The 26,271-nt window shown below is 52.3% G+C and overlaps 1 protein-coding gene across 2 annotated transcripts; it reads left to right on the top strand.

Annotated features, from left to right (window-relative positions):
- The first annotated feature begins 2,004 nt into the window (after positions 1–2,004).
- On the top strand, positions 2,005–26,071 carry RHPN1 (rhophilin Rho GTPase binding protein 1). Of its 2 annotated transcripts, none has more exons than XM_027452787.3 (15): positions 2,005–2,240; positions 8,532–8,647; positions 12,329–12,457; positions 14,506–14,581; positions 14,982–15,059; positions 16,219–16,343; positions 16,618–16,784; positions 17,250–17,437; positions 17,561–17,717; positions 18,626–18,745; positions 20,627–20,821; positions 20,984–21,060; positions 22,280–22,426; positions 23,360–23,518; positions 23,843–26,071. In XM_027452787.3, exons 1-15 carry the CDS (start codon positions 2,139–2,141, stop codon positions 24,035–24,037), a joined length of 2,031 nt encoding a protein of 676 aa, XP_027308588.2. In that variant the 5' UTR covers positions 2,005–2,138; the 3' UTR covers positions 24,038–26,071. The 2 variants fall into 2 exon arrangements, with proteins under 2 accessions (XP_027308588.2, XP_027308587.2); XM_027452786.3 differs by having other exon boundaries at positions 8,529–8,647.
- The last annotated feature ends 200 nt before the right edge of the window (positions 26,072–26,271 follow it).

Raw genomic sequence — 26,271 nt, 5'->3', positions numbered from 1 at the left:
CCATCAGATCCCCATGGCTGGTTTCAGTGGGGTCTTTAAGCCCAGGCAGGGGGGCACAGAGGCCAGATCCCAAACAACGCTACCACCCATAGCTCTGCCCCTACAACACTGCCCCATCCTACCCGTCTCCAGCCCTATTCATGCAGACGAGCCTATTACTTCCACCTGCCCTCATCCCCACCAAAATTCTCCCAGCTGAGCCTCAGAAGGGTCTCCTAACCCCAAACAGCGGCCCTACAGCAGCACCGGGGCCTGCTACAAAGGGGCCACAGCTGCTGCAGCACTGGGGCCTACTACAAAGGGGCCACAGCTTCTGCAATGCCCTTCAACTGCATAATGGGAAGAAACACCCCTTTTCCCCAAAAATTTTGGCTTCTGAGGGAATTTCGAGGCATTGCCCTGTGTTTGGGGTGAGTTAGTGGGGCCACGTGTTCCCTTGGGAAGGTGCCGGAGCGGAAACCCCCCGAGGCAGGGCTGGCTCGGGGAGAACCTCTTTGATCCCCCATTGCACCACCCGGGCGCCCAAGCCACCTTTCTGGCTGGATGAGGAAAAAAAAAAATAAAAAAATTTAGGGGTTGGGAGCCGGCCCCGGGGCAGGGAGCAGGAGCTGGGCCTTGTTTGCTCTTCTGCCAAGAGATTATATGTTTTTTGGGGGGGGGTTTGTGGCAGTCCCATATGGGTTTGTTCAGCCCCGGTGCTGGGGAGGGTTGGCCCTCATGGGAAAGGACGGGGTTTGCGCTGGGAAATGACTGTTCCTACCCAAATTCACTTGGGTTTGTGCATCCAAACCCAGCCTGGGTTAAAAACCTTAATAATCGAGGTGGGTTTCACAGCTTTTCCCTTTCTGGGTGCTAAAACTCTTTGCAAGTGGGAGCGGGACGGCTCCAGATGATGCTCTGCAAATGGGAAACCCACACCACAAATGGGGTCCTGCGTGGTCCGGCGATGGTCCAGGACCCTATTGATACCCTATTGATTTACAGTGCCCAGGAGCAGTTTTATCAGCCCCATTTTAGGAACAAAGCCCTGTCATGGTGGAGACCCCAGCCCCATTTTGGGATGACCCAACCAGCTCAGCATCCCCATGCGGGCACCGCACAACTTGGGGTCCCACGGAACCAGCATTTGTCCACCCCTGGGTGCTTTTATTATTTTATTTATTTATTTATTTTATATATTTTATTTTTTTATTTTATATTTTATTTGATTTATTTATTTTATTCTTTTTCAGGATGGAAATTCCCCCCCTAAAATTCCACCCGGCTTCTGTTTGGGGAGAAACCCTACAAGCCAAACCCCACCGGGGCTCAACGGGATGGCTCAGGGGGTTGAGAGCAGGGCAGAATTTGCCTGAAAAAAAGCCAGAACTTGGCTTTTAGGGTTATTTCTCAGGGTATTTTTAGGGGTATTTCTCAAAGATTTTGTACCTATTTTTTCAAAAACACTTTTTAATGTGTGAATATAATTAAAATATTAATAGATAAAAATAATAGATAAAATTAATAGATAAAATTATTAGATAAAAGTAATAGATAAAATATTAATAGATAAAATAATAATAATAATATAACAGTACAAATAAATATAATATAATATATATAAAATATAATATAAAAATATAATATATAGTATATAATGTATAATATAAAACAATAACATATAAAATATAATAAAATATATTTTTATTCGTATAATTATATATTTATTTTTTAATTATTTTAGTTTATTTTCTCATTATTTGTATATTTTTGTGCCCCCCCATAATCCAGATGTTTTCGGAGGGGGGGGGCTCCCAGAAGTGGAGGAGGAGGGGGCGTGGCTTCCCCGCCAGGCCACGCCCCCTCCCGATGACATCACCGCGTTCTAATCCCCACCGTTGCCACGGGCGACAACCCCCCCTCCCCTCTCCGTTCTCCCCCCTCTCCCACCCCGCCGCGCTCCCATTGGTCCAACCCCACGCCCGTCTTCTCGGATCCCCTTTCCCATTGGCTAACGGCCCTCTCCGCCCCGCCCCTCCGCCTTGCTTATGCCCCGCGCCGCTCCCGGGGCCCGGCTCCGCGCTCGCTGCCGGGGCTGAGGGGGGGGGGGACCCCAAAGGGACCTCGGAGGAGGGGGGCAGGGGCTGAGCCCCCCCAAAATGGTGCCCCCTGAGGACGACGAGAGGAGCCCTGCTGGGGCTGGGGAGGGCTCCGGGGGCTTCGTCCTCCTGCGAGCCCCCAGCTGCGGCAGCGCCAGGAAGGTGAGGTTACGGGGGGGGATTTTGGGGGAAGGATTTTGGGGAGGGGAGGGGATTTTTGGGGGGTCCCCACCTCATAACGGTGCCCCATGGGGTTTGGGGTTGGGGTCTTGCTGGGATCTCTGCTGTGGGGGTGTGTGGTGTGTGTGGGGGTGTCCGTATGGACCCCCCCCAACCTCTTTTTTTTTGGGGGGGTCTTGTGTTTTTTTGGGGTCCCCCCACTATTCGTCACCCCTTGAATTGCTTTGAGGTTTTTAACCCCATTTCCCCCTCCCATTTTACCCACTTGTGGGAGCGGGTCCACCAACTTTGTGCCCCCCCCAAAATCACCCATCAGCTGGGTGCACCCCCCAAAAATCTCTGCCCCCCCAAAAAACGACCCCATTAGCACCCCATATTTAATGGGTTACAGGGGGTGCACCCAGCAGGGACCACCCATGGGTGCCCCCGACCCCATCACCCCATGGGTGCCCAGGTGGGCTTGCACCCCCGTGGCTTTTAGGTGGGGGCACAGCAGTGATAAAAACTCCCCCAAAAACTCTTTTTTCGGAGTTTTTACACGGCTTTCCCATTAGGTCCATCCCCTGGGAGCTGGCTTTATGAACCCACAGTGATTTTGCCCCAAAACTGGAGCCTCCATCCCAGGAGGTGATTTCCTAAAGTTGTTCTTCGGTGGGGAGCCGCTGCCTTTCTGCATCCTTTTTTTTTAAAAAAATGGTTAAAAAAGGGGAAAAAAAAGCTAAGAGGTGGCTTTTCATCAGCAGGGACCGAGCTGACCCCAGGCTGCAACCCTAAACCGGGCTGCGCTTTCCCCGCTGGCAGGTGCCGCTTGCAGGGCTCATTTTTCCCGTTTTTTTACCCAAATTTCCTTTCTCCGAGCCCTCCGTTTAATTTTTCCATCTGTCGGATGATGGAACGGGAGAGGATGAGGCAGGAAAGCATCACGAAGCTTTACCGAAGTGGGAAAAACACGCGTTATACACCACTTCTTCCTAAAACCACCGACCTATTGGGGTTTCCTATTACTTCTCTCAATTTTTAGTTAAAAAAACCCTCACCACGTCCTTTTTCCAGCTGTTTTTTTTCTGTTCTGGCCGCGTGGGAGGCCGTGGACGTGGCCCCACGTGTTTCTCCTGGCTTTTAGGGGATCAGAGGCGCCGCGGCGGTGCCCGTCTTTTTACCGGGGTTGGCGTTGTGGGGCCGGTGGTTTCACACATCTGTTTCCTCCTGGCTCCCTGCCCCGGCTCCCGGGACACACAGGCAGCCTCTCCACGGCTGCACCTTCCCAAAAATTCAAGCTTTGGTTTGGGTTTGTGGTTATTAAACCCTTTAAAAAACCCGGTGCTCCATTTCCCCTGTTTTTTTCCCCCTTTACTGAGTCCCTTAGCCCACGGTCGGGGCACTTTAAGTTTAAAACCTTTAATCCTCGGCTCGTTTTTCTTTTTAAAAGGCCGCGTGATGTAACCATATTCTCAATAAAGGTTTTAGGGGTTTTAGTCTCCCACAGAAAAGCCAGCTTTTGGCCCGAGTGCTGGGTGAGATTAATTCCCTGATAAGGGCTTTTTGGGTATAAATAGACCAGAAGGGAGAAAAAGGGGGAAAAACCTGGGGAGTGACCCACCTGTAGGAGCCCACTTTTTCTGAAATGAGTTTTAGCTGGCAGGAAAATAAAATTATTGATGTTTTTTTCTAAAAAATGAGCATTTTAAAGTCCTTTTTAGGGCGTGCAGCGGTTCTGTGGGGTTTGTTGTCTCTGTCCCCCAGGCCGGTGTCACTTGGCCACTTGTCCTGGGCTGCCCTAATCCGTAACTCGCGGGTTGCAAAGGGGAAAAATAATGCTGGCTGACAGCTCTGAGTGCAGAAAAATAGCAGGGCTTTTACACCAGCGTGGCTCAGAGTTATTTTGGAAGGGAAATAGAACTTGCCCTATTCCCCCAGCGAGCTTTGTGGCTGCTGGGCTCCTCAGAAATGTCCCTTTTTAGGGACAAGCCCCTGTGTTAGGGGGGAATATTGCTCCTGAGAGTGGATGGAGGTTGGTACCCGTCCTATTTCTCTGCTGGAGCTGCTGTCAGTAAATGCTGGAGAAAATTCTGAGGCTGAGGGCTCAATAACTCACATGGGGTCACCCTGTCAGGGTGAGATTTTGGAGCCTTGCTTGGTTCTGGCCCTAAAATGCTTTTTGTTTCTTGTATTCGGACCCTGATCTCGTAATTCTGACCCTACAGCTCTTGGTGCGTGCAGGAGTAGAGCCTGGGGTGGCTTTTTGAGTAGAAGGCGATGAGATCAAGGTGGGTCACGGAGAGCCAGGTTCCTGGCACTTACAACCCTGAGCTTTATCCCCAAGGAGAATTTGGTGCAGGGAGGGAGCCGAACAGCTCTGGAGAGGTCAAGGGATTGAAATCCCCGCGGATCATCCCGGGGAAATCACCACGGATCATCCGCCACGAGTCAAAAAACCGTGTCCCGCTGCTCCCCTGGGGAAGGGCTGAGCAGTAACCTTCCTGGTGCCTTTTTGTCCTCCTGCCTGAAAAATGCCCTAAACTGCTCCCTGGGAGGGATGATTTCTAAAATAAAGAAGCGTGAGGCTTTAAGGAACGCGTGCAGCAGTCTGGGATAATGAAAACGCTGCAGGCAGCCGAGATTTCGGGGCATGTAGAGGAGCAGGTTGTGCATCACGGGTCGCTTTGCTAACTGCAGCTGGGCTGGGCTTTCTGTTTTCCTGGTATTTGACATCTCCTGCCTTGGTTTGAGCAGTGGAAGGATCTAATCCTGCTGTTGGTCCAGGATCCTGAGTTAGATGCCGGCCAAAAGCATCGCCCTGCAGTCAAGGGATGGATCTGAGCCCCCGTTACCTGCCTCTGAGCGCTGGGACTGCAGCAGGGACGTGCTGCTCATTTTTAAGGTCGTTTTAAAACATTTTTAGCTTTCTCCTGCTGTTTTCTGGTCCGTGGAGAGCCCCTTGTGATCCAGCAACGCTCTCCTGGGAGCTGTTGCTGCGGTTCCTGTTGGGGCTCAACCTAAACTCACGGCCACAGACCCCGTTCCCACTTCTCTTTTTGACAGATCCACGCCTGGCTTGTGTCACCCTGCTCTGAGCTCCTCTGGACGGGGATTCAGCAGGATCTGCCTGTCCTTTTTTCTTGCTCGTAGCATTACCAGCACCTCCTAGGGCTGTGTTTTCCTTTCTGACAGCGTCCTTTGATCCCTTCATGTGCTCTTTTTGCTCTTCTCCAGTCACTTCCAGCTACGGAGCTCCCGTTCTTCTACCCGAAATGAAAGAGAAATTAGTCCCTTAGCACACGCCTTTGTTCTTTGGACCTGCTGGCCTCCACCTCTTTCCACAAGTGCTTGGCGTTGCCTGTTACTGTCCAGGACGAAGCTGGGAGGCAATAACCCTGTTTTTGCACCCGGGTCACGAAACAAAGCTCTAGGTGTGCCCCGTCATCCAGGAGACACATCCAGGCTTCATCTCCCCGCGTTTATTGGAGCCACCAGGAGCAAAGTGCACCCCATGATCACCTCCAAACAAACTTTCCCTCAGGACTAACCACGTAATTACCCTATTTAACACCCCGTAAGGGTGCTCTTGAGCTGAAAGGAGGAGCTGCTGGCTCCTTTACCCCTAAGTGTTCCCAAAAACTTTTGACATCTCACTGGGGGGAGTTTTATCTCTGCCTCCACGGTGGGTTGAGTGCTCCCTGCCATCTTTGCATGCTGAAAGCTGAATGTGAAGTTATTTGGCAGGTGAATTCGAGGCATAAAATGCCCTTGCTTATTTTTATTGCTGTAATTCTGCCTGTAATCCCGCGTTGTCCTGGGCGGTGATCTTTGGAGCGGGACCCGGCGTGGGTAATTCAGCGGCACGCACCTCGCTCGCCGTCAGGGCTTTCGCAACGAGCCCTGCACTCTGCTGCTCTCTGTGGTTTATTTATTTCCCCTCGTTGGAAATAAATTTCCCCCTGTTTTTTTTTTTTTTTCTTTCCCAAATTTAAAGCTTTGACAAAGAAAGGCTGAGAAATCCCACGTTGAGCCCGGCCCCTTCTCAGGCACCCAACTTCGCTCTGGCATCGATGGCCCTGGGCGCACCCAAGAGGATGACTGAAACACCCAATCTTTCCTCTGACCTTTAAAGGGTTGATCTCAAGAGCTTGTGCAAAGCGAGGAAAATCCTTTTTATGACTTAACAGTGGGGTTTTGGGTTTCTTCTTTGTATTTCCTCTTACATAAGGCATTCTTAAATCCATCCTGACTTATTTAGGAGCTCCGGTGCCTGCCTCTCCTGTGCCTTTCTGCAGTTGGAGAGGAGCCTGGATGGGAACTGGTAACCAAATCGCTAAATCCGATCGAGGAGATGTTGTTCAGGTGGAAAAAAACCCTTGTGGCTGGCTGTACAAACAGCTCAGGGAGAAGTCTGGGCAAATCCCAAAATGTCCCGGTTGCCGTCGGAGCGTGTTCGCTCCCCGGCCACATCAGGACTTGCGAGAGTTCCTGGAGAGCTGCTTTGTTCCTGGGTGGAAAGCCCAAAATGATCGGTGATTATCAGGGCTTGCTGCTGTGTCTGCATGCCTGAGAAAGCTCTCGTTCATCAGCTTCATCTCACTTCTTGTTTTTTTCCTAATTTCTTCTCATTTTGCCTCCAGCCAAGGCATTTTCGGCCCTCCTGCGAGGCTTTTGGGTGCTCCTAGTGCTTCTTCCATCTTTTTTTCAGCCACAGTTCCTCTGGCTATCGCGTAATTCACGTAGTCCTTGCTCCTCTTTTCCCCCAGAACATCTTAGATTTAAGAAGTTTTTACTTTTTATTTGTAGGACGGGTGAGAGAATTTCCCCTGGGGAGAACCCAGAGGTGGCACTTTCAGGGCAACCTCTTGGGTTCACTCCTGAGCGTCTCGGACCTGGGATTTGTGCAGCTGTTTCCCTTTAACATCCCCCGTAATTGCTTTTGCAGAATAATCGTGGCTTCGTGCTCTCGTCCCAGCCCTTTAACTTGCACAAATTCGTGGATTAAAGCACCGAGCCTGCAGATTTACGGACCAGATGGAGCGGCTCCGATTGCTCGGTCTCCGATGTATCAATTAGGAGCTCAAATCTTTCACCTAAATGGAAGAGGCGATGTTAATCCCAGGCCCTTTTCAAACTGGGCACCTGTTACTGGATGTCAGATATGAGAAACGAGTGCCCAGAAAGCTGAAATCCATAAAAATGCAAAATTTTTCGTTCCCTGCTTACCAATCAAAGCTGCCCTTGCACTGTTCCCCCTCTTTCTTGCCTTTTTGGCATCCCAGAGAAATAATTCAAGTAAAGCATCCCAGAAAAATCATTTGAATAAATACTTTGGAAATGGGTTAGTGTTACCCAGGGTTTTTTGTTAGTGTTTTTTTTTTGGAGGTGTCAGCAAGCATCATCCTGGCTTGCTGGATTAAAAACTGCTGCAACCCATCCTGGAGGAAGGGGTGAGACCTGGAGATGCTCCCCAAGATTTTGGCAACGTGGAAAAAATTATCGGAGAGCTTTGGGCAGGTACTGTTGGGGCTCTCCTGAGTCCCTAGGGTGGCAAAATCCCCTCCTAATGTAGGGACAAGGGGTCCACCAGCAGTGGCGGTGCAGGTAAAGCACATAAGATGACAGCAAAGGGAGGTTTTCCTAAATTAAGGGGGTGAAGTAGTGGCTCTGAGTGATTTCTTTTAGTGCACAGGGATGCTGCCGTCTGCGGAGATGAAATGTCTGAGGAAAGCCCGAGGAAGGAGGCGGGGGTGGGATTAATTCCCTGCTTTCTGCAGCTCGTGTCTCCGGCCTGTGAACTTTTGACTCGCTTCCACTCCATCCCCTGCAGCCAGCGGGAGATGGGAGCTCTGGCAGACACGGCGTCACGTCTGTTTGTGAGCTCCAGGGGTATTTTGGCTCATCTACCCCCCCCCGTGACATCTGGTTTCACTCCTGGGTCGTGTCCACACGGCCAGACCCTGGCGAGGAGCTGCTTCGTTCCTTTATCCCTTCCCTGCTGCACTTGAACCCTTTGAATAACTTCAGGGGAGAAAAAAATATGCTGTAAGCAACAGGTTTTATTAGATAATAAAATATTTTTCGTGTGGCTCTGCTGCCTGGCCCCAGGTGTAGCAATGATGATCAGATTAAATCTGATTTATTTTTTTTCTGTTGAAGATCTGCCCCCACCCCAAAGCCTCTGCGTGCGGCAGGGCTCTGGTGAGGGGGATCTGGGGGACGTCAGGAGATGGAGGTGGGATGGAAACAGCTGCCACGATGCCGTGGTGAGAACCTGTCCCTTTTTCCCAACAGGGCTGCGACCCCTTCGCCCAGACCCAGCGCAGCAAACTGCAGCACCGCCGGGCTCGGATCAACCAGCAGATCAACAAGGAGATGAGGATGCGTGCCGGGGCAGAAAACCTCTTCAGGTGAGTCCCCAGAGCATCCCTCCGGCCCTGGGATATATCCTTCCCCATGCAGGGGAAAGCTTTTGGCTATTTTATCCGTGTCTGTCTCACTGCCGTGACCCGTGGCATGTCCAGGAAGCACCTGCAGGCTGCTTGCTCCGAGGGATGTTTTTGGATTATCAGCTGCTTGTTTTCCCCCCCTGTGAGGCAAGTGCAAGGCTTTTTGGACAAGGTTTTTTTTCTTTAAACCTGTCTGCAAGCGTGGATCAGTCCCTGAACGGCTGCTTTCTGCCCTGGGGAGGCTTTCTGTGGCCGTACCCTGCTTGGGGTTTGCTCAGGTTTTGCAGCGCTTGCCCTGGAAACTCCTGCCCTCTGCTCCGTGATGCTTAATTAAAAGTGGGGATTTAAAGCCCTGGAAGCCAGTTACAAGGCAGGGTGTGAGTGGGAGCAAGAAAGGGGACAGATGTTGGACTGGGATTGAGCTCTGAGTGCAGGCATCCTGCATGATACCCCCAGAAAGTGGGTCAAATCCAGCTTCATTTAAAAAAAAAAAATAACACAAAAGTGTTTCAGTAATTTCTCCTGAGCAGAATCTGTCTGAAAACCCAGGCATGTCACTGCATATTGATACAGCCCAGCAGCTCTCCCTCCTGCTGGGAGGATGCATTTATGGCACGGTGCAAAAACCAGTCCCTGTGCAGGGCTTTTGGGTTGCAACTGGTCCAGCACCAGTAGAGCCATCCCCAGAGAGCGGTCACGATGAAACCAGGATACTCTACCCCAGTTTTTATTTTGTATATATAACTGAGACAAGAGATCTATAAAATTATATGTATTTCTTTAACCTGCCCGTGACCTTTTTTTATAGCTTTTGTGTGTGTATGTATCAAATTCCTGTAGTGCAAGGTGGGCAGACTTCTTAATGCAAGAAAATATCCCCTTTTTTTTTTTTTCCTGCTTATCTTGCAAGTTTGGTGTTGATTTCTCTCCCCACCCCCAGCAATAAAATAAAACTTTTTTTTTTTAGTAATTTAATGTCAGTCTGTGCCTGTTGTACCTGAAAGAAAAGTTCTTGGTGCAAGTAATGGGGTTTTTTAGGCAGATTAGGACAGCAGGGACACCCTGGAGGATGGTGAGGTTCAAGCCCTGTTATCCCTCAGCTTTAGCCAGGCTGCCTGTTAGGGACCATAATTCATCTAATTAAAAAGGCCTTGACATCCTCGTGTGTGCCACTCCATGCAACTCCCCTTTGTTATAATAATAATAAAAAAGCCCTGGAAATGTGCTGCCTCAGCAGGAACGTGGTTTTGGTGTCAAGAGCGTGCATCAGAGCTGCTCTGCTTCCTCCCTCGCCGGGGAGCGAGCAAAAATGTGATGCAAAACCCATCTTAATTACTTGCCCAGGGAGGGGAGGGATCGTTCTCTGCCAGGGCAGAGGCAGAATGCATTGATGGGGCCCTTTTTTTTTGGCTGGATCAGCAATTTGAGTGTCCCTTGGTGGTAATGAGGTTTCCTCCTTCCCTCCCTCCAGTCTATTTTGCAGCTGAGCAATGGGTGGGTTTGGGGGTGCTCTGGCTTTTCAAAATTTGAGGATATTGGGAGAACTGGGGAGAAAAGATCAAGTCTGTGCCTGAAATTAAAGGCTGGAACAGGAGGATTAGAAGTTTTAAAAGGTTATTACTCAAAAGCTGCTGAATTGCACTGAGAAATTTCCTTTATATCTACCAGGTCAGTGACATGCCCAGCCCAGCGCAGTGTTTGCAGCTTTGCCTCTGCACTTCCAACTTTAAAAAATAAAAAAAACCACCCTCAGTGCTTTAAAGAAAGTAATTTCCTCAGCTGTTCTGCTCAGCCTCTTGGTCCCTTTTCATGAGAGCTGTCACGAAGGGCGCGCTGGAAAAACGCACGTGGTGTTTGCTCAGCAGCACGAGGGGTTTGTTTGCTGGGTAAATGCGTGGGCAGGGGAAACCCTTCCCTTTTCTTGTCCAAATAGTGGGGCACGGCAAAGCAATCGGGAAGATAAAGGTGTCGCCAGTAAGCCCATTTCTTCCCAATAACTCAAAAAACCTTTGTCGAGTGTTAGCTGAGCAAACAGGTGATGACTGCACTGAGGTTGAGCAAGATTGGAGGCTCTGCGTGCTCAGAGGGAGATCAGCGCCTGCTCCAGGCAGCACCAAAGCCTCCCTCAGCATGGGTTTGCTCCTGGCAAACAATTGCTCGTTCCCAAAATTGCCTCTCGGAGAGGTGCTGTGCTCTGCGTGGCTCCAAACAGCGCCTGCGGAGTGCAAACAGAAGCGCCCCAAAGCAACACCAGGCTTTATGCTGCCTGCTCTGAACCTGAACTAAGCAAAGCTGTCCATGGAAAAGCTCACATGTGTTGTAAAATCAGGCTTTGCAGGATGGGAAGTCCTTTTTTTTCTGCAGAGCAAGAATGGAAACACCATTCAGAAATCCATTGTGTGTCTGCAAGCGTCACCAGGCTGCGAGTCAGCAAAAATCAGCTGCTGTAACTGAAGGGGGAAAAATAAATCTGGTGCCAACTGAGGGCAAGAATAGGAAGGTATTCAACTATTTGGAGGAAAATTGTTGTGAAAGCAGCACTGCACCTTGATCCTGGAGGAGGTGGGATGTGCAGAGGACTGAAATGATGGCACAGAGCTGATGTATAGGGGAAGAGGGGGGAGTGCAGTGCTGATGCTGTATGGAGAATTGCAGAAATGCCAAAGGATGTTTAAACGGAAGTGGCTGCGGAGATCTTTGGACCTGCTCTGCTTTGTTTGTTTAAAACAATAAAAAAATCCATCGGTCTTGGGGAATCCCAGCGAGGGAGGTACAAGGGAGGAGACCCTAAAGTGCCGTCATCCTAAAGAAAAACAGCAGAGCTCCATATGGCCAGGTCAGGGCGAGGCCCCTGTAGGAGGCTGTCAATAAAAAATAAATCAAAAGCAACGTGCTCTGGAAAAGCTGGGGAAAAAAAACAAAACAAAACAAAAATTGCCCTGGCCTTGGTGTTTTTACTGCATCCCTCGGGGGCTTGGCGTGATTTAGGGCCAGCAGCCAGAGCCCCTTTTGGCCAACGACTGCACGTTGCTGGCTGCGTGGCCGCTGGGTTATCTCTCCCTGCTTTCCTTGGGAGCTGATAAGGAGGGTATAATCGGCCTGGGAGTTTGGCTTGCTGGGAGCAGGCAGCTTGCTGCAGCTGAAATCAATCCTCGGTGTTTACATCTCCTGCCGTGCACAAGGAGGGAGGGAGGGAAGGTCCCACGCCTCTAATGGGCAAGCACAGCAAGCCTGGCTCTTGCAGAACGGTTATTTGCACCCAAAAATGAAGTTTTTCCCCCGGTCTAACCATAAAACGTAGATTTTATTTGGTGTGGGAGGCCAACGTTGAGCGCTCGTAACTAAATCTGAAGCTGTGCTGGAGGTGGGAGCATGGACAGGGCTCATGGAGGGACTGGGTGGAATGAAAACGGGCACCCCCAAGAAAAAAAAACACCCAAATAACCCAAATTTTTCTCTGTGTCATGAAGAGATGGATGGAAATAGCTGGTCGTGAAGGCTCAGCCCTCTGGGGTGATTTGGGTGGATGCACGTGGCAGGGAAGAGGCGACGGCATCGTCCCTTTGGGTCACTTTATCCCTGTTTATCGACGCAGCCAGGCTTTTTATGGGGAGGTTTGATCCATGCTGTGTTGTCCCGCAGAGCCACCAGTAACCACAAGGTGAAGGAGACGGTTGCCTTGGAGCTGAGCTACGTCAACTCCAACCTGCAGCTGCTGAAGGAGGAGCTGGAGGAGCTCAACAGCTGCATGGATGTCTACCAGAACGAAAGGTAGGTGCTTCATGCCCTGGTGGCTGGGGAACAGGAGACAGGAGAGGGCTGGGGCATGGGGCAGATTGGCCAGAAACAGTTTTTCAACATAGGAACATCCACGTTTCATCCACCAAACTCAAGAGCTTTTCCCAAAAGATCCTTAAAGGAGGTGCTTGGATACTTACGGTGTGTCCTTTGGATGCAGATGTCCCAAAAGCAGGAAAAATAGATCAGAAAAAAAAACAAACATCATCCCTTACCTCGTCCGCCTGACCTAAGCATCCTCCAGAACACGATGTCTTCCAGCAAGGGATTTAATAGCAATTAACACTTTTGCTGCTCCTGGGATGGTTTCTTTTCCTATCAAGGGTAGGAATTTCTTCCCCCTCTTTCTGCAATTAGACCTTGCTGTCGCCTTGAAATGCTCACCCAGCCACCTTGTGCCTGACTTGGGTAATCCCAGCAGCAATTTGTGGGGTTAAAAAAGCAGAAATCCCCCAGGCAGCAAAGCCCAGGGATGCTGCAGCAACGTGGAGCCATGGATATTCCTCCTGGTATATCCGTGTGCTTTGCCCAGTGCCTGGTCCTCCCTGGGGAGCGTTGCTCTGCTGCTGGGGGCAGAAAGAGGTGGAAAGAACATCAGTGGCTCCATCCTGTTTGCTGCAAAGCAGGACGAGGGCAGTCTGGAGGTGTGATTGATGCTTTAGGGTCGCAGAGAGCAAGGGCTGGCTTTACTGTAGAGAAAATACCCTGGGATGCAGGGGGAAATGCACTTCCAGTAGGTCAAGTGGGGGGAGATCAGCGGTGCCTCCAACCTCAACCACTCTGACCCTGAGAAAGATCAAGGATCCTGCATTTCCAGCACCCTTGGGTGCTTGCTGCAGTCTCTGAACGTGACCCTGGATGGTTTCCCTATTCCCCAGCAACGTGCTGGCCGTGTGGGGTTGTTGGGCTTGGACTCCAGGGATGCTCAGCGTTTGCAGCCCTCCACGTGCTTGTTTGCTGTGGCTTATAAACAAAATGCCAGCAGCAACCCCAAAAACCCTGCCCAGGCCAAACAAAAAGTTCCTTTGTTTGCTCTGGGCACTGGATTCGAGCGGAAATCTTGTTAGAGAATGAGTGATAATGGCTTTTCAGCACTAATTATAGCTCTCGAAGCTGTTTGTTCGGGGAGCATGAATCGAGCAGAATGTGGGTGCAACCTCTGCCCTGCTCCCCAGTTTTTGCCCTCCTTGGCCTGTGATGTGCTAATGCACATTTCTGCTAACGTGCAGTTTCTGCAGATAACGAGATGAGCCTGTTGTGCAAACCCTGGGCTGGTGAGGGCCTGATCCTGCCCGACCTGCCTCCTGTCTTGCCTTCAGAGAGCCCAGTGTGAGCTGTGGATACCATCAAAGATTCTCACCTATACAGCAGCCAGATGTTGGGACCAGCTTTGGGGCTCTTTGCAGAGCAATAATGCTGTAATTTTCTGCACATTTGAGGTCCTTAAAGACCATTTATTTACTTCTTGGCATCAAAATTCAAAATACCAGCTAAATCCCACAAAAGGTGGCCCTTCCTGGTTGTCATCCTGCCGCCGTGTAGCATTCCTTCCTCATTTTGGCACAAATGCCCCGTTTTTAGTGGTGGCACACAAACCCCTCCCAGCTGGGTGTTACCAATGTCATCCTAATCTTCAGTGTTTTACAGTATCGACCTGTCTGCCCGATAAGAGCTATTATTAGGTGGCTGCTTTTAATAGCAAATTTCAGTATCAGGCGGAGCTGCGCTCCCCGAGCCAGTCCTTATCAGCGACAGAGCCCAGATTAGCACGTTGGAGCTCATGAATCCGTGACCTGTGCTCGCATCACACCCGTTTCCCAAGGGCTGTTAATGAAAGCAGCTGCGTCACGGCAGCCAATTTGATTGCTCTTGTAGAAAATAAAACATAAATATGGTAGATTTGGGGTTATTGGCATGCTTTTTCAGCGCGAAGCGCGTCCTGCTGCCGTGCAGAATTGGGTTCTCTTCCAGTTTTGCCCTTCAAAAAACCAGCCACCAAAGAGGTTGTTGTCTTCTTCCAGTGAGTCCATCAGCGTCCCGATGATTCCCTTGGGCCTGAAGGAGACGAAGGAGCTGGATTTGCTGCTGCCACTGGAGGTGAGCATCACTTTGGTGCATGCAAGGCGGTGAAGGCTGATGGAGGGAAGCAGATTCGCCCTTCGGAGAGGTTTCTGCACATGGGCATGATGGGGAGCTGTAGAGGGGATGCTGCAGCAGCTGCAAACATTTCCCTTTTTGGAACGGTTCCATCCGTAGGGGGATGAGGTGGACTGAAAAGAGTGGAAAAAGGGTTACAGGGTCTGGAGCAATGGACAAATCAACGTGTTTTGCCTGGGGTAGAGAGCAGGAGCTGGGTGGAGAGGAGATCCTTTTCTGTGCTGCAGGTTTTCTTGCAGGGAGAGCTGGCAAGTCACTTACACAGAATTACCAGAAGTCACCCTTTAAATCTCGAATATCCGTTTTCAAGATTGATTCAGGATTTTCTTTCCCCATCCAGGATTTCATCAGCGAGCACTACGGAGAGGAGGGGACCTTGTTTGAAAAGGAAATCAAAGAGTTCATGGAGCTGCGGCAGGTCGGTGGCCCTGGGCGTGCTGAGTCTTGCTTTGGCTTGCTGAGAAATGCTCGTTGGAGGTGCTGTGCTTTGCTCCGGGTCCCCTCGTGCTCCCTCCAAACTGCACGCTTGTCCTCGCGTCTCGGGGGTGCTGGAAGCCTGCAGCATGCACTGAGCACCCCGGCTTCGGTTCATAGATTGCAAAATAGTACAGATGTTTCAGTAATTGTTCACGGTCCCGGTGAGTGAGTCCTTTAATGACCTGATAACCTAGAACGACCGGCAATAAAAATACAAATGCCATCCATTATTAATGTTTGATGAATAGTTCACCCCCGGCGAGGCTAAATGACTGCTCTCTCTCCAGCTAACACGCAGCGTAGCGCTTGGAGAAGAGGAAATGTAGAGCAATCCGGTAAAGGTGAACTTTATCCTCTCCTACAAAGCAGCTCTCCGAAGTAACCTCGGTTTTGCCTTGCTGTGCAGCTTTGATCTTAAGAGCGGAAAGGAAAAGCTTTCCCAGGCTTTGTGAAGGTCCCAATCCTGCTCGCTGGGCCGCGGGAGGGGTGCCCTGGAAAGGCACGAGCTGGGAAAAAGGCTCGTGACCGAAACGAGGAGAGCTCTGGCACTCCTCCCCGTGTCGAGTCAAAAGCCCAAAGGCTTTCCTGTTCTGAACAGAAATCGTCTTTCTTCCCTCGTGTTAATTCCATCAGACTTTGCATGAATTTCTATCCTAAAAAAAAAAAAAAAAGGCAAATCCCAGCTTGGTTTAGGTGAGCACGGCTGGATCGTGCCCTGCTCCCGGGCTGCTGGCTCCGGTCTGGGTGCCCCAACCCGGTGTCCCCAAAGCCTTTCCCATGCCAGCAGTCAGGCTGTCCCCTTTCAACCTGCCAAAAAGCAGGGAAGCTACAGAAAAAGGGCTTCTTTTTCAGCATTACAACCCCACAATCCCATACAATCCCACTCCTTGCCTGCTTGCATTAGGGGGGTCCGGACAGGCTCAGCTCCAGGCTGTTCCCCCATCCCCTACAATCCTGCACCCCTTTGGGTCAGGTTTTTCCCACCTGGGCTGTAGCTCGTAGGGTTTCCCAGCATGTCCAGCTCCCTAAATCTCATCTTTCCCTCCTCTTCTCCTCTCTCCCCTCCTGACGTGTCTCTTCCTCCTCTCCCGTCCCCGCAGGCGATGCGCACCCCCAGCCGGAACGAGGCCGGGCTCGAGCTCCTCATGGAGTATTACAACCAGCTCTACTTCCTCGACAGCCGCTTCTTCCCCCCCAGCAAAAGCCTGGGGGTCTTCTTCCACTGGTTGGTGCATTTCCCATCCAGCCCCAAAAAACGGGGAGGGTGAGCAGGGAGGGAAACGCGACCAGGCTCCCTCCCCACCGTGCCGGGGTTTTCGTTTTGGGGAAATTCCTTCAGCAACGTGAAGAGCTGGGTTTTCTCCATGCTTTTGGCTCGAAGACGTTGCCTTGGGTGGATGTGTTGAAGGAGGCAGGGCTGGAAAGCTCGTCCTCGAGCGGGAGCGGTGTTGGGATGGCCGTGATGCCCTCGTCCCCGTGTTGACTCTTCCCTTCCCCAGGTACGACTCCCTGACGGGGGTCCCGTCCCACCAGCGGGCGCTGGCCTTCGAGAAGGGCAGCGTCCTCTTCAACATCGGAGCCCTGCACACCCAGATCGGGGCACGGCAGGACCGTGCCACCCTGCCGGGGCTCAACCAGGCTATTGATGCCTTCCAGAAGGCAGCCGGTACGTGGATTCCCCTCTCCTTATCCCCTTGGTGGAGCTGACGTTTCCCTGGGGCAGGAATAACGTCAAGAAGTGGAGCTGTTGGGCAAAGAGGGGTGGGGGAGTCTCCAAGGGACTGCGTTTGGGGCTTTGGAGGGGGTTAGATGGCAAGGTAGCACCCCTTGGAGTTTTTTTTTCCCCGGGATAGCATTGCCAGCTGTAGTGAGAGGTTTGAGCTCAGGGAGCATCTTCGTGGCTTTTCTCCTGGTTGAGGTGGGAAGGGACCTCTGGGTCCATCTGGATCAAGGCCACCTCCAGCAGGGTGCCCACCAACATGTCCTGGTGGCTTTTGGAAGATCTCCAGGGATTCGAGACTCCACAACCTCTCTGAGCAACCCGTGCTGTTGCTCGTAGAGAAACCTTCATGCTCCAAACCCTCCTGGCTTGCAAGCCCGAGAGCTCCCAGCAGCTTCTCCCCTTGTGCAGGTGCCTTTAACTACTTGAAGGAAAACTTCTCCAACGCTCCCAGCCTGGACATGAGCGCGGCTTCCCTCACCATGCTGGTGCAGCTGATGCTCGCCCAAGTCCAGGAGTGCGTCTTCGAGAAGGTGACCTTGCTGCGTGCCCAGAAAGACTTCCTGACGTGGTTGCAGCTCGCCCAAGAGGCAGCCAGGGTAAGGGCACCCCATAAAACCCTTTAAAAAGCCCAAGGGTGACAACCTGCTGTCACTGCCACCCAACTTGCGAGCTGGATTCCAACCCTTGGGTCTTCAACTTTTGGGTTTTGACTCCCGCAGGTGGAAGACGCCTACTCGCTGGTGCACCAGACCATGACCCAGGCCCACGTGAAGGATTACGTGCCCTTCTCTTGGACCACCATGGTCCAGGTCAAGTCGGAGCATTTCAAGGCCCTCTCCCACTACTTCTCTGCCACCGCTCTCTGCGACTGCCCCGGTGAGTGCTGTGTCTTCTCGTAGCAGCCTGGCACTGGGAAAAAAGAGGGGAAAAAAGGCTTCTGTAGAATACCAGCATGCCAAACCTAGAGTTTTTGGGATGCTCTGAGCTGCTGATCATGCTGACTGATGCAGTGATTCATGCGCAGGGCAGCTGTCCCCCATATTTCTCCTTCTGGCTTGCACGTTGCTTGCAAAGTCCTACCAAAAAAGCCAACAAAAAGGTGCTGCAGGGATGTCACCCGATGTCCCTTTCGGGGCTGGGTGGGTGTCCACAGCCAGGCAGCCTCCAGAGCCACCTGGTATGGGTGGTAGGTCAGCCAGGGGCTTCAAAAACATAAAAATAAGCTCCCACCAAACCAGGAAACTGCTGAGCTGCTCCCATTTAATTGCCAGCTTGTGGCTGGCTGCCCTGGGTGTCTGTGTGCAGCCTGCCTGTACCCGAGCTGGGTGACGTGGCTCCGGGGTGCCAGCTGGAGCAGGATGCGACCCATAATCTCCATCTGCTCTGCCACCACCGCCCCTACGAGTGATTTTGGGTCAGGCTGAGGGTTTGGGGGCGGGCAGCTGATGCACGCAGGGACCTGCGGTGTCGAGCCACCTCCAGCAGGCTGGAGGGCTCCTCGAGGTCATTTTCTAAGGTAAGTTCATCTTTTTGGCTCTCTTCCTCTCTGGGAAGGGGTGCGGGGCTCGAAACCATTGAGGCTTGTGCGTTGCAGAAGCAGGGTTGAGCGAGAAGAGCTGCTGGGGGAGAGATGGGAGAGGGTGGGACACCCTGGGGATGGAGACAGAAGTGGCAGAAGGTAGTGGTGGGTCCAAGGGATGGGGCAGGCGCCTCCCCTGAAATTTTGAAGCTCTTTGAATGCCCTGACTTTTCCCTCTGTCCCCCTTCCCCTTTGTTTCTCCCAGCGGCATCCGATGCTGAGTTGCCAGAGCACGAGAAGGCTTTTATCCAGTTCCACATCACCATGCCAGAGGGGCCGTCGCTCCGTGTCCTGCTGCAGGATCCCGAGGAGAGAAGGAAGCTGGGTAAGTGCATCCATCCCTGGGGCAAAACCCACTTCTGGGTGATGAAACCCTGAATCCCTGTAGGAATGGGATTTGTAGAGGCACCACGGGCTTTTGGGGGATTTCTCTATGCAAAGACAACTTTTATTGGGTTTTCTTTGAAAAAAGCCTCTCCTGGGGAGGCAAGAAAGCATCACGGTGCTCGTGTTGACCCATCTGGCCAAATGTGACAGTAAAACCCTGGGCACCGAGGTATCCTGAGCCAGGTAACATCACCCAGCACAGAGAAATCTGTTGGGAAGGAGCCCGGCTTGGGCTTGCAGCTGCCTTGACTTGACGAGGAGAAGCAGTGACGGCTGGGGGTGGTTTTTTTAGCTGCATCAAAAGGCTTGGGAGACGAGAGCTTCCTCCCACGCGGATTTTCAGCTTCGGGGAAGAGACAGAGCATTGCTTATTCAGCTGAAGTCGTGTTTTAGCAGCCCTCCCGAAGAGGCAGGAGCGAGAGCGAGCTCAGTGCCCTGCTTCTGGGGTGTCAGCTTCTGCTTGCCTCCTCCACAAGCTGCCTCTCGGGCTTTTTTTTTTTTCCAAACATCTCCATTCAGCTTGTGAAAAAAAACAAACGTGCAGGTACCAGGCTCAGCTCTGCTTTGAATCTGGAGGAAGGGGAGAACCTCGCGGCATTAAATCATGTCCATAGAAGGATATTTTTTCCCTTGCCCTTGCCTTATAGTTTTATAACACCATGCTTTATTCCACCGTCGCCAATAAACTGGAGCCAGCAGCTTGCACAACGTCTGTATTTCGGTAATCTCTTATTATCTTATCTCTTCATTATCAGTGCAATTAGCAGCAGGTAGCGATAAGCCATTAAAACCTCCTTGCCGTGGCGTTTTCTTGCCCACGAGTGGGGCCGGCTGGGGGTGCTCGGATAGAATACGATTGATGCGTGAGATGAGATTATTTTGGGGGAGAGTCTCTTCCCTCTCCCTGTTTTTCATCCAGCCTCGAAACGTTCCCTCGATTGCGACATCTTGCACAAAGCAGCCTGGTGGGCTCTGGTCCCCACGGCTCTGGAGCAAACACCATCATTTTCCCTGCCTTATGTTGCCACCGTGTGTCCTAAATCTGGAAATGCTACAGGCACACGTGTTTCGATGATACATCCATCTATCTAAATATATTTATCCTTTTCTCTAGCATTTAGAAGCGCTGGGGACGGGCGCCTTCATCTCAGTCTCTCGCAAAGGGGATGTTTGTAGGATATTCGTAGGTCGTTTATTTGGGATTTCAGTCGATTCTGGTTGCTTTTTGGCTGCTCTCTCTTCACGATTCGTTTTCGCGAGGGTGGAAACACCTTGAAGGCTGGTGGAGAGGAAGAAAGTGAGAAGAGGGCACCGGAGAGGGTGGAAAGGACCTGCATGTGCTTAGCCTAGAAAAGAGGGAGCTGCAGCAGATCATCCTCCCGAAGCTAAAACGCTGTCACCAGGAGGACGGGGCTCGATTGTCCTTTGTACCCCCGGGGGATGCAGGGTGATGGAGAGAAGTTAATTTGTGGAGATTTAGGTTAAGCGATAGGAGGAACTTCGGATAGGGGGCGGCGGAGCCCGGTGCCAGCCTCCCTCTCGCTCCTTCTCCAGAGTTTTTTTTTTTGGGAACATCTGCCAACCCCGTCTCCGGCGCCGGGGGAGCGAAGTAGGTCACCCTTCAAGGTCCCTTCCCGGCCCTCCTTCGGGGGGCTTGAGCTGACGGCTGGGACCTACCCCATTTCGAGCCCGTTGGCAGGCTGCGAACGTGACGGGGCCGTCCCTGAGTCACGGCTGCCTTCATCCGTGGGCAGCCGAGCGAGCGAGCGAGAGCGCCGCCGGTCCTCTGGCTTCTGCATCCATCTCCGCTTCCCCGCAGGCAAAGCTCACCTGAAGAAAGCCATCATGAAGCACGAGGAGGCCATGAGGATCCACGGCTTGTGCAAGATCCTGCGGAAGATGGACATCCTCCAGGAGGTCCTCTCCTTCGCCCACAAGCGCTCGCTGAGCAAATACTCTGAAATTGACCACGAGGAGGACTTCTTTGAAACTGGGGACGCTCCGGATATTCTCCGTAAGTATTTTGGTTTATTTTATTTTTCTTGCTGGTGGAAATGGGGACTGCGGGATTTTATGGCTTGCCCCAGCCCTGCTCGGGGAGCGGGATGCGGAGGCAGCAGCTGCCGCTTTGCTCCTGCCTGACGGCGTGTTTGTGCTCTTCTCTCCTTACCGCTAGCCAAAACGCATCAGAAGCCAGAGATCAAACCCCCCAACTTCTCCCAGGTGAAGGTGACCGACCTCTTCCACAGGCTGGTACGTACAGCTGCAGGACTGGGTGGCCCCGTGGGACCAGCTGTCACCTCCTCCCCTGCATGCTCTGCTTTCCTGCTCCCTTTCCTCCCCGTGCAGCTGCTCTCCGAGCAGGACGAGACGTCTCCTTGCGCACAGGAGCCAGGCAGGAGGAAGGGTAGAAGGGCACGGATCTGTCTATGCAGGACTAAATGGGTCAAGACTCGTTACGTTCCCCAAAAGTCTTCCTTTGTGCTGTGATGTGAAGCTCCTCCGGTGCACGGGCACTTTGGGTGGGCTTTGGTCCAAGAAGGACCGAAGGGACTGTTCAGTGGAAGCTTTTTTGGGAGGAGAGCAGGTTGAGGATAGAGTTACCCTTGGGGAAAACACTGTTCTGTCTTAGGTATGTGACCAGCACCAGCTGGGAAGCACTGGAAAAATCCCATGGGGTCTTTATCCTTCCCTTCCTAGGGTTTATAGGGTCCTAGGGAGCAGGGTTGAGCTTTGGGGCTGCTGTGGTTGTGCTGTCCCTGTCCCTCAGGTGCCCCAAGGACACAAAATACCCTGGGGAGAGGCTAAGCTGGTTGGGATGTAGCCAGGATCTCTGCTCTTAGATGACCTGAGCGGAGGGCAGGGGGGTATGTCCTGCTCCTGAGAAAACAGGAAAGGTTTTTGGAGTGGTCTGACCCCAAAAAAGTGACCCATCCCAATGCCTTGCTCCCTGCTGCATCTCCCAGAGCCAGGCTGGGGTGAAAACCTCACCCCTTCATCCCAAATTTGGTGATAAATTTTATTTCCATAAGGGGAGAATTAAGGGTCCTGCTCTGCACCGTAGCTTTCTGTTTTATTTGCTCCGGGACTGCGATGTCTAAAACGATTCTGGCTCCTTGACCTTGGTGAGATCCCCTCCTCCTGCCTTGCAGGGAAGATGTCCCGACCCAAGCTGGCTGAAGGGTTGGGGCAGGACCTCCCCAGATCCTTTCCAACCTACACAAGTCTGTGGTGCTGCTCACAAAGCCACCCTCTGATGAGCACTCTTCGCCCTTCTCACTTTAATATGCACAAATCTGGTGGTTTTGATACGCAGGAGGATTAAAACACCGTGCAGACTCAAAACTTCATCCTCAAAGAAAAGCAGGAGCCAGGCTTACGTGCTCTGCCCCCTTGCCAGCAAAGGTTGCGTGTCCCCAGGGCGTTGCTCTTGCACCGAAAGGTGCTTTCCCTGTTTCTGCTTTGCCCCCAGGGGCCCCTCTCGGTTTTCTCAGCCAAAAACAAGTGGTACCCGGTGCGGAGAGTCCACCTGAGGAGAGGAGAGAACGGCTTCGGGTTCACGCTGCGGGGAGACTCCCCCGTCCTCATCGCCGGTGTCATCCCAGGGGGCTGTGCTGCTGTGAGTACCCGGGGGCTGCTGGAGGTGGGGACCCCCCATTTGGGGTCGTGACGTTGGATGGAACGAGATGGCAAGCCCGGAACACGAATTATCTCCTCGAAAACTCACTGTGTGATGTATCAGGAGTGGCTTTGTTTTCCAGCAGAGGCTCAGGGGAGCATCCTGGTGGGATGCCCAAGTGGTCCCCCACTCTCTCATCGCTGCACAGCACCAACTGTGCCGCCGGAGCTCAGCATCTCCATAACAACAGGCTCCTTAGCAGCAGGATCACGTCCCTTTTGGGGAGCCTCAAAGCTTCTTAAAGAAGATCTGAGCCCACGGTGTGCCCCCCAGACTGCTAAAGCTTGCTGCGCTGAGCTGGGGTGGGGTTGCACTCTGGATAGACACCAAAAGGTGGCTACAGGGACAAGTTCCTAAACCTCCAGCTGCACCAGCATGTCCTGGCTTGGGGTTGCTCCTGGCTGTAATATCCTGACAGTCCCCAGCTTTGCTTTAATCATATCAAGAGCCTTGTTCTTTCCTGATGGTGGAACTGGTGCGTAAGACCTTGCTAAGCCTGCTCCGTTTTCCCAAGGCTTGCAGGTGCTGATTTTTGTTTTCTGGAGACCTGTAGCCTTGAACTCCTGTCGGTGAGTCAGAGTCAGATGTGCTCTTGTCGCAGGGCTGGCAGTTTATTGCGTGCTGGATGTCGAGCCTGGCAGCTGCAAAAGAAATCCTTAGCCTGCGAGCATTCCCCCTGCAGCAAAGCAGCTGTAAGATCATTAGGGTGATGAGGCTTTGGCTGTCGGCTGAGGGCAGACCCCAGCCCTCCCCACAGCTCGTGTCTCTGCAGGATTGGGACCTGCTGGGGTGGGTAGGAAAGCGAGCAGACCTCATGCTGCAGCATCTGTGAGCAAAAACTAGTGCACCCTCTTTTTTTTTTCCCCCCTGCAGGAAGCCGGGCTGAAGGAGGGCGACTACATCATCTCGGTGAACGGCAAGGACTGCAAGTGGTCCAAGCACGCCGAGGTGGTGCAGCTGCTGAAGAGCACTGGTGAGGAGGGTGTGGAGATCGGCGTGATAACCCTGCAGGGCTCGGAGGGGCCGAGAGCTGTAAGTCACATCCCAAACCTTATTTTGGGGGGGGAAAACTGCAGCTCTGGAGGGAGAGATGGGCTGCTTAAACCAGGCTCTGCTTCCTCTCCAAAGCAAGTTCATTTGCAGCTGGCTTAGGAAATACAAAGCAGGCAGCAGCTTGCAGGGATGGCCAGCTTTGTTGTTTCAATCTTAGCCTCAAGCTAGGCACCAAAGGAAGCTGCCCTGCAGGGGACAGAGGTTTCCCAGTGTCCTGGGGCAGAGCTGAGGCCAAGCCATCAACGTTTGCACCCCCAGCTTGGTGCTTCCTTACCTTCACGCCGTTCTCTGCTCCCCAAACAGGCGGAGAAGAAGGCTGCGGCGATGTCCTCGGGCAGCGGGCTGCTGAAAAGCAACAAGGAGAACAGCCGGAAGAGCCTGATGAACAGCAAGAGCGCCAGCACGCTGCTGATCTGGAACAAGAAAAGCAAGCGGAGCAAGAACAGCACTTACAGCGTCCCCTTCACCGCCGTGGGAGACAACGAGGCCATGTACTGAGGCGCCTGCCGGGTTAGGTTGTGTCCCACCAGCTCGGGGGCTTGGCTGCCTGTCGATCCGGGCTGCGCTGGCGTCGTGGCTGCATGGAGCACCCCTGGAGGATGCCGGGACCCCCCCCCGGGGACGCGCCGCTGGTCGGACCCTCTCCGAGGAGGCGAGTGATGCACAGCCCCTGGCGCTGCTGATGGCCGGACTCCTCCATCTCCTGTGTTAAAAAACAGTCCTCTGCTAAACAACGGGGGAGGGGGGGAACACTGGTTTATTATTATTATTTCTTCTTTTAAGGGGTGGGGGAGCTGTGCTTCGGTATAAAGCAGGGGCTGGTTTGTGTCGTCTGCTCGGTGCGAGGAGCAGCCCAACCAAGCCCAGCTATTAAAGCAAAAGCTGTAACCTTTTCTAGCGTGTCTCGTAGGCTTTCTCTGCAAGGTGGAAGGCAGCACGCTGCTGGCAGAGCCAAGTCGTTCAGGAGCTCCTGCCCAGCGGCACCGTTGGAGGAAGGTGGAGAGGGTTTCAGTTTTGCAAGCCCCTGGTTGACGAAGCCCATCGGGGCAGGCTGCACATGGAGATCACATTTGAATTCCCAGTTTTAGGGAGTGTTTATCTTGGGCATAATGTCACAGGGTCTGGGACAGATCTGCCCGGGTGGTTTGGCAGCACCGAGCTGTGCATCCTTGCCGTGACACTGGTTAGGGGTGTCCTAGCAAGCTGTTAAAGCTAGGATGGGGTCGACACGTCCCCATCACCAGGTGGCAGCGTGTCAGATCCTCCGTCGTCATCAGCAAGGAGGCAGCTCGTGGGCTGCATGTTCCCATGAGTTTTGCAAATAGCATATGTTTGGTCACATCTAAGCGAGCTCAGAGAGAAGAAACATGAGCACAGGCTTGTGCTGTGCGGAATTAGGGCTCCTGTGCAGGTTTTTTTTTCAGTGGGCACCCAGGTTTGACCAGCAAACGCAGCCTGGCTGCACAGCCTGCTTCTTTGGAAGAAAAGGGAAAGACTTAACGTGCATTTGTTGTCTCGCTTTTTTAATCAGTAGAGGTGGATTGCCCTAAATATGTGAGTAGATTAATAGCTAAGAGCCTTGTTTCTTACTTGGTATGAGATTAAAATTCCAGGAAGATAGCTCCTCCAGATTATTAAACTACTAAATTTGTGCTAGTATTGGATCTTGCACACGTTGCTAATACCCTAACACTGTGCTGTCAGCATTCGTACCAGAGCTGGCCTGATGGATACATGCATCTTGGTAATTGTACTGGAAATGCAGGGAGACTCCGAATACGCACGAGATAGATTGGCAAAATTTTCTCAATCCCATTTCTGCCTTGTGCATTATTTTTCTGAAAGCTAAAGAGCTGTCTGGTCTTGAGTGCTTGGATGATCTTGGTTAGGTATAAAATACCCTTCAGAGATGCAATTGTATTTTTGTACTTTTTAAGTCGTGACAAATTCGTAGCGGGAGCTTAATGAAATGAGCCGAGCACGTGGCTGCCTTCGGGCTGGCAGCAGGACATGGCTCGGGGTCGCACCTCCACTTCTTGGGTGGCCTGGTGCCCACGTGCCAAGCTTTCGGCCCCGGTTTTATTTCGGGAGAACTGGAGGAGGGCTTCTAGCTCTGCCTTCCTTGCCGAGAAGCCTCTCCACTTGCGCGATGCGAGACCTAGACGCCGTCAGACAGGATTACGGCTCTGGCTGCCACCGCGAGGCCATCTGCTGCAGTCAGATTTTCTGCCTAATCTTGCCAGCTGCTCGGCGCGGGGCGGTGAGACTCCCAGGCAAGGGGCTTGCCATGAACACATCCACTGATCCTAAACGTCTTGGAGCTAGAGGTGTATTTATTTAAAAAATAAGCGTGCACACGCGGCGGCTGCGGGCATCGCGGGTCCTCCTGCATCACCCGACCCTTCCGTCGGCGTTGCCGGAGGGGTTGCGTTTCGTGCCAGCTGGATATTTTTCCTAACACCCGTGTTTTGGTTTTTAATTTGTACGTGGACTCTCACCTTTTATGGATTAAAAAGCACTGCTTTGAAAACACTTCATTGCGTGTATCTCTGTTGCTTATTTTAGGTGCACTGGCTGTGGCGGGGGAATAAGCCCTGGGTTGGGTTTGTGAGTGGGTTTGGGTCAGTTTTATGTAAATGTGGAGCTTTTGAGATGATTGGGCTCTAGTAAGACCTGATTCAAGGCAAACCAAGCTATGAAGCATCCGGATCAGTCCCACAGCCCTTGGTGAG

Source organism: Anas platyrhynchos, chromosome 2 (assembly GCF_047663525.1).
Source record: "Anas platyrhynchos isolate ZD024472 breed Pekin duck chromosome 2, IASCAAS_PekinDuck_T2T, whole genome shotgun sequence".
Lineage (NCBI taxonomy): Eukaryota > Metazoa > Chordata > Aves > Anseriformes > Anatidae > Anas > Anas platyrhynchos.
This window is presented reverse-complemented; position numbering and strand designations above follow the sequence as displayed.

What these genes read in the sequence shown, in the direction of transcription:
- RHPN1 (XM_027452786.3), top strand. Translation starts at nt 2,139, where the DNA reads ATGGTGCCCCCTGAGGACGACGAGAGGAGCCCTGCTGGGGCTGGGGAG. An exon ending in CCGACCTCTTCCACAGGCTG is followed by an intron (nt 21,061 to 22,279) that starts GTACGTACAGCT and finishes CTTTGCCCCCAG; the next exon opens with GGGCCCCTCTCGGTTTTCTC. An exon ending in TCCCAGGGGGCTGTGCTGCT is followed by an intron (nt 22,427 to 23,359) that starts GTGAGTACCCGG and finishes TCCCCCCTGCAG; the next exon opens with GAAGCCGGGCTGAAGGAGGG.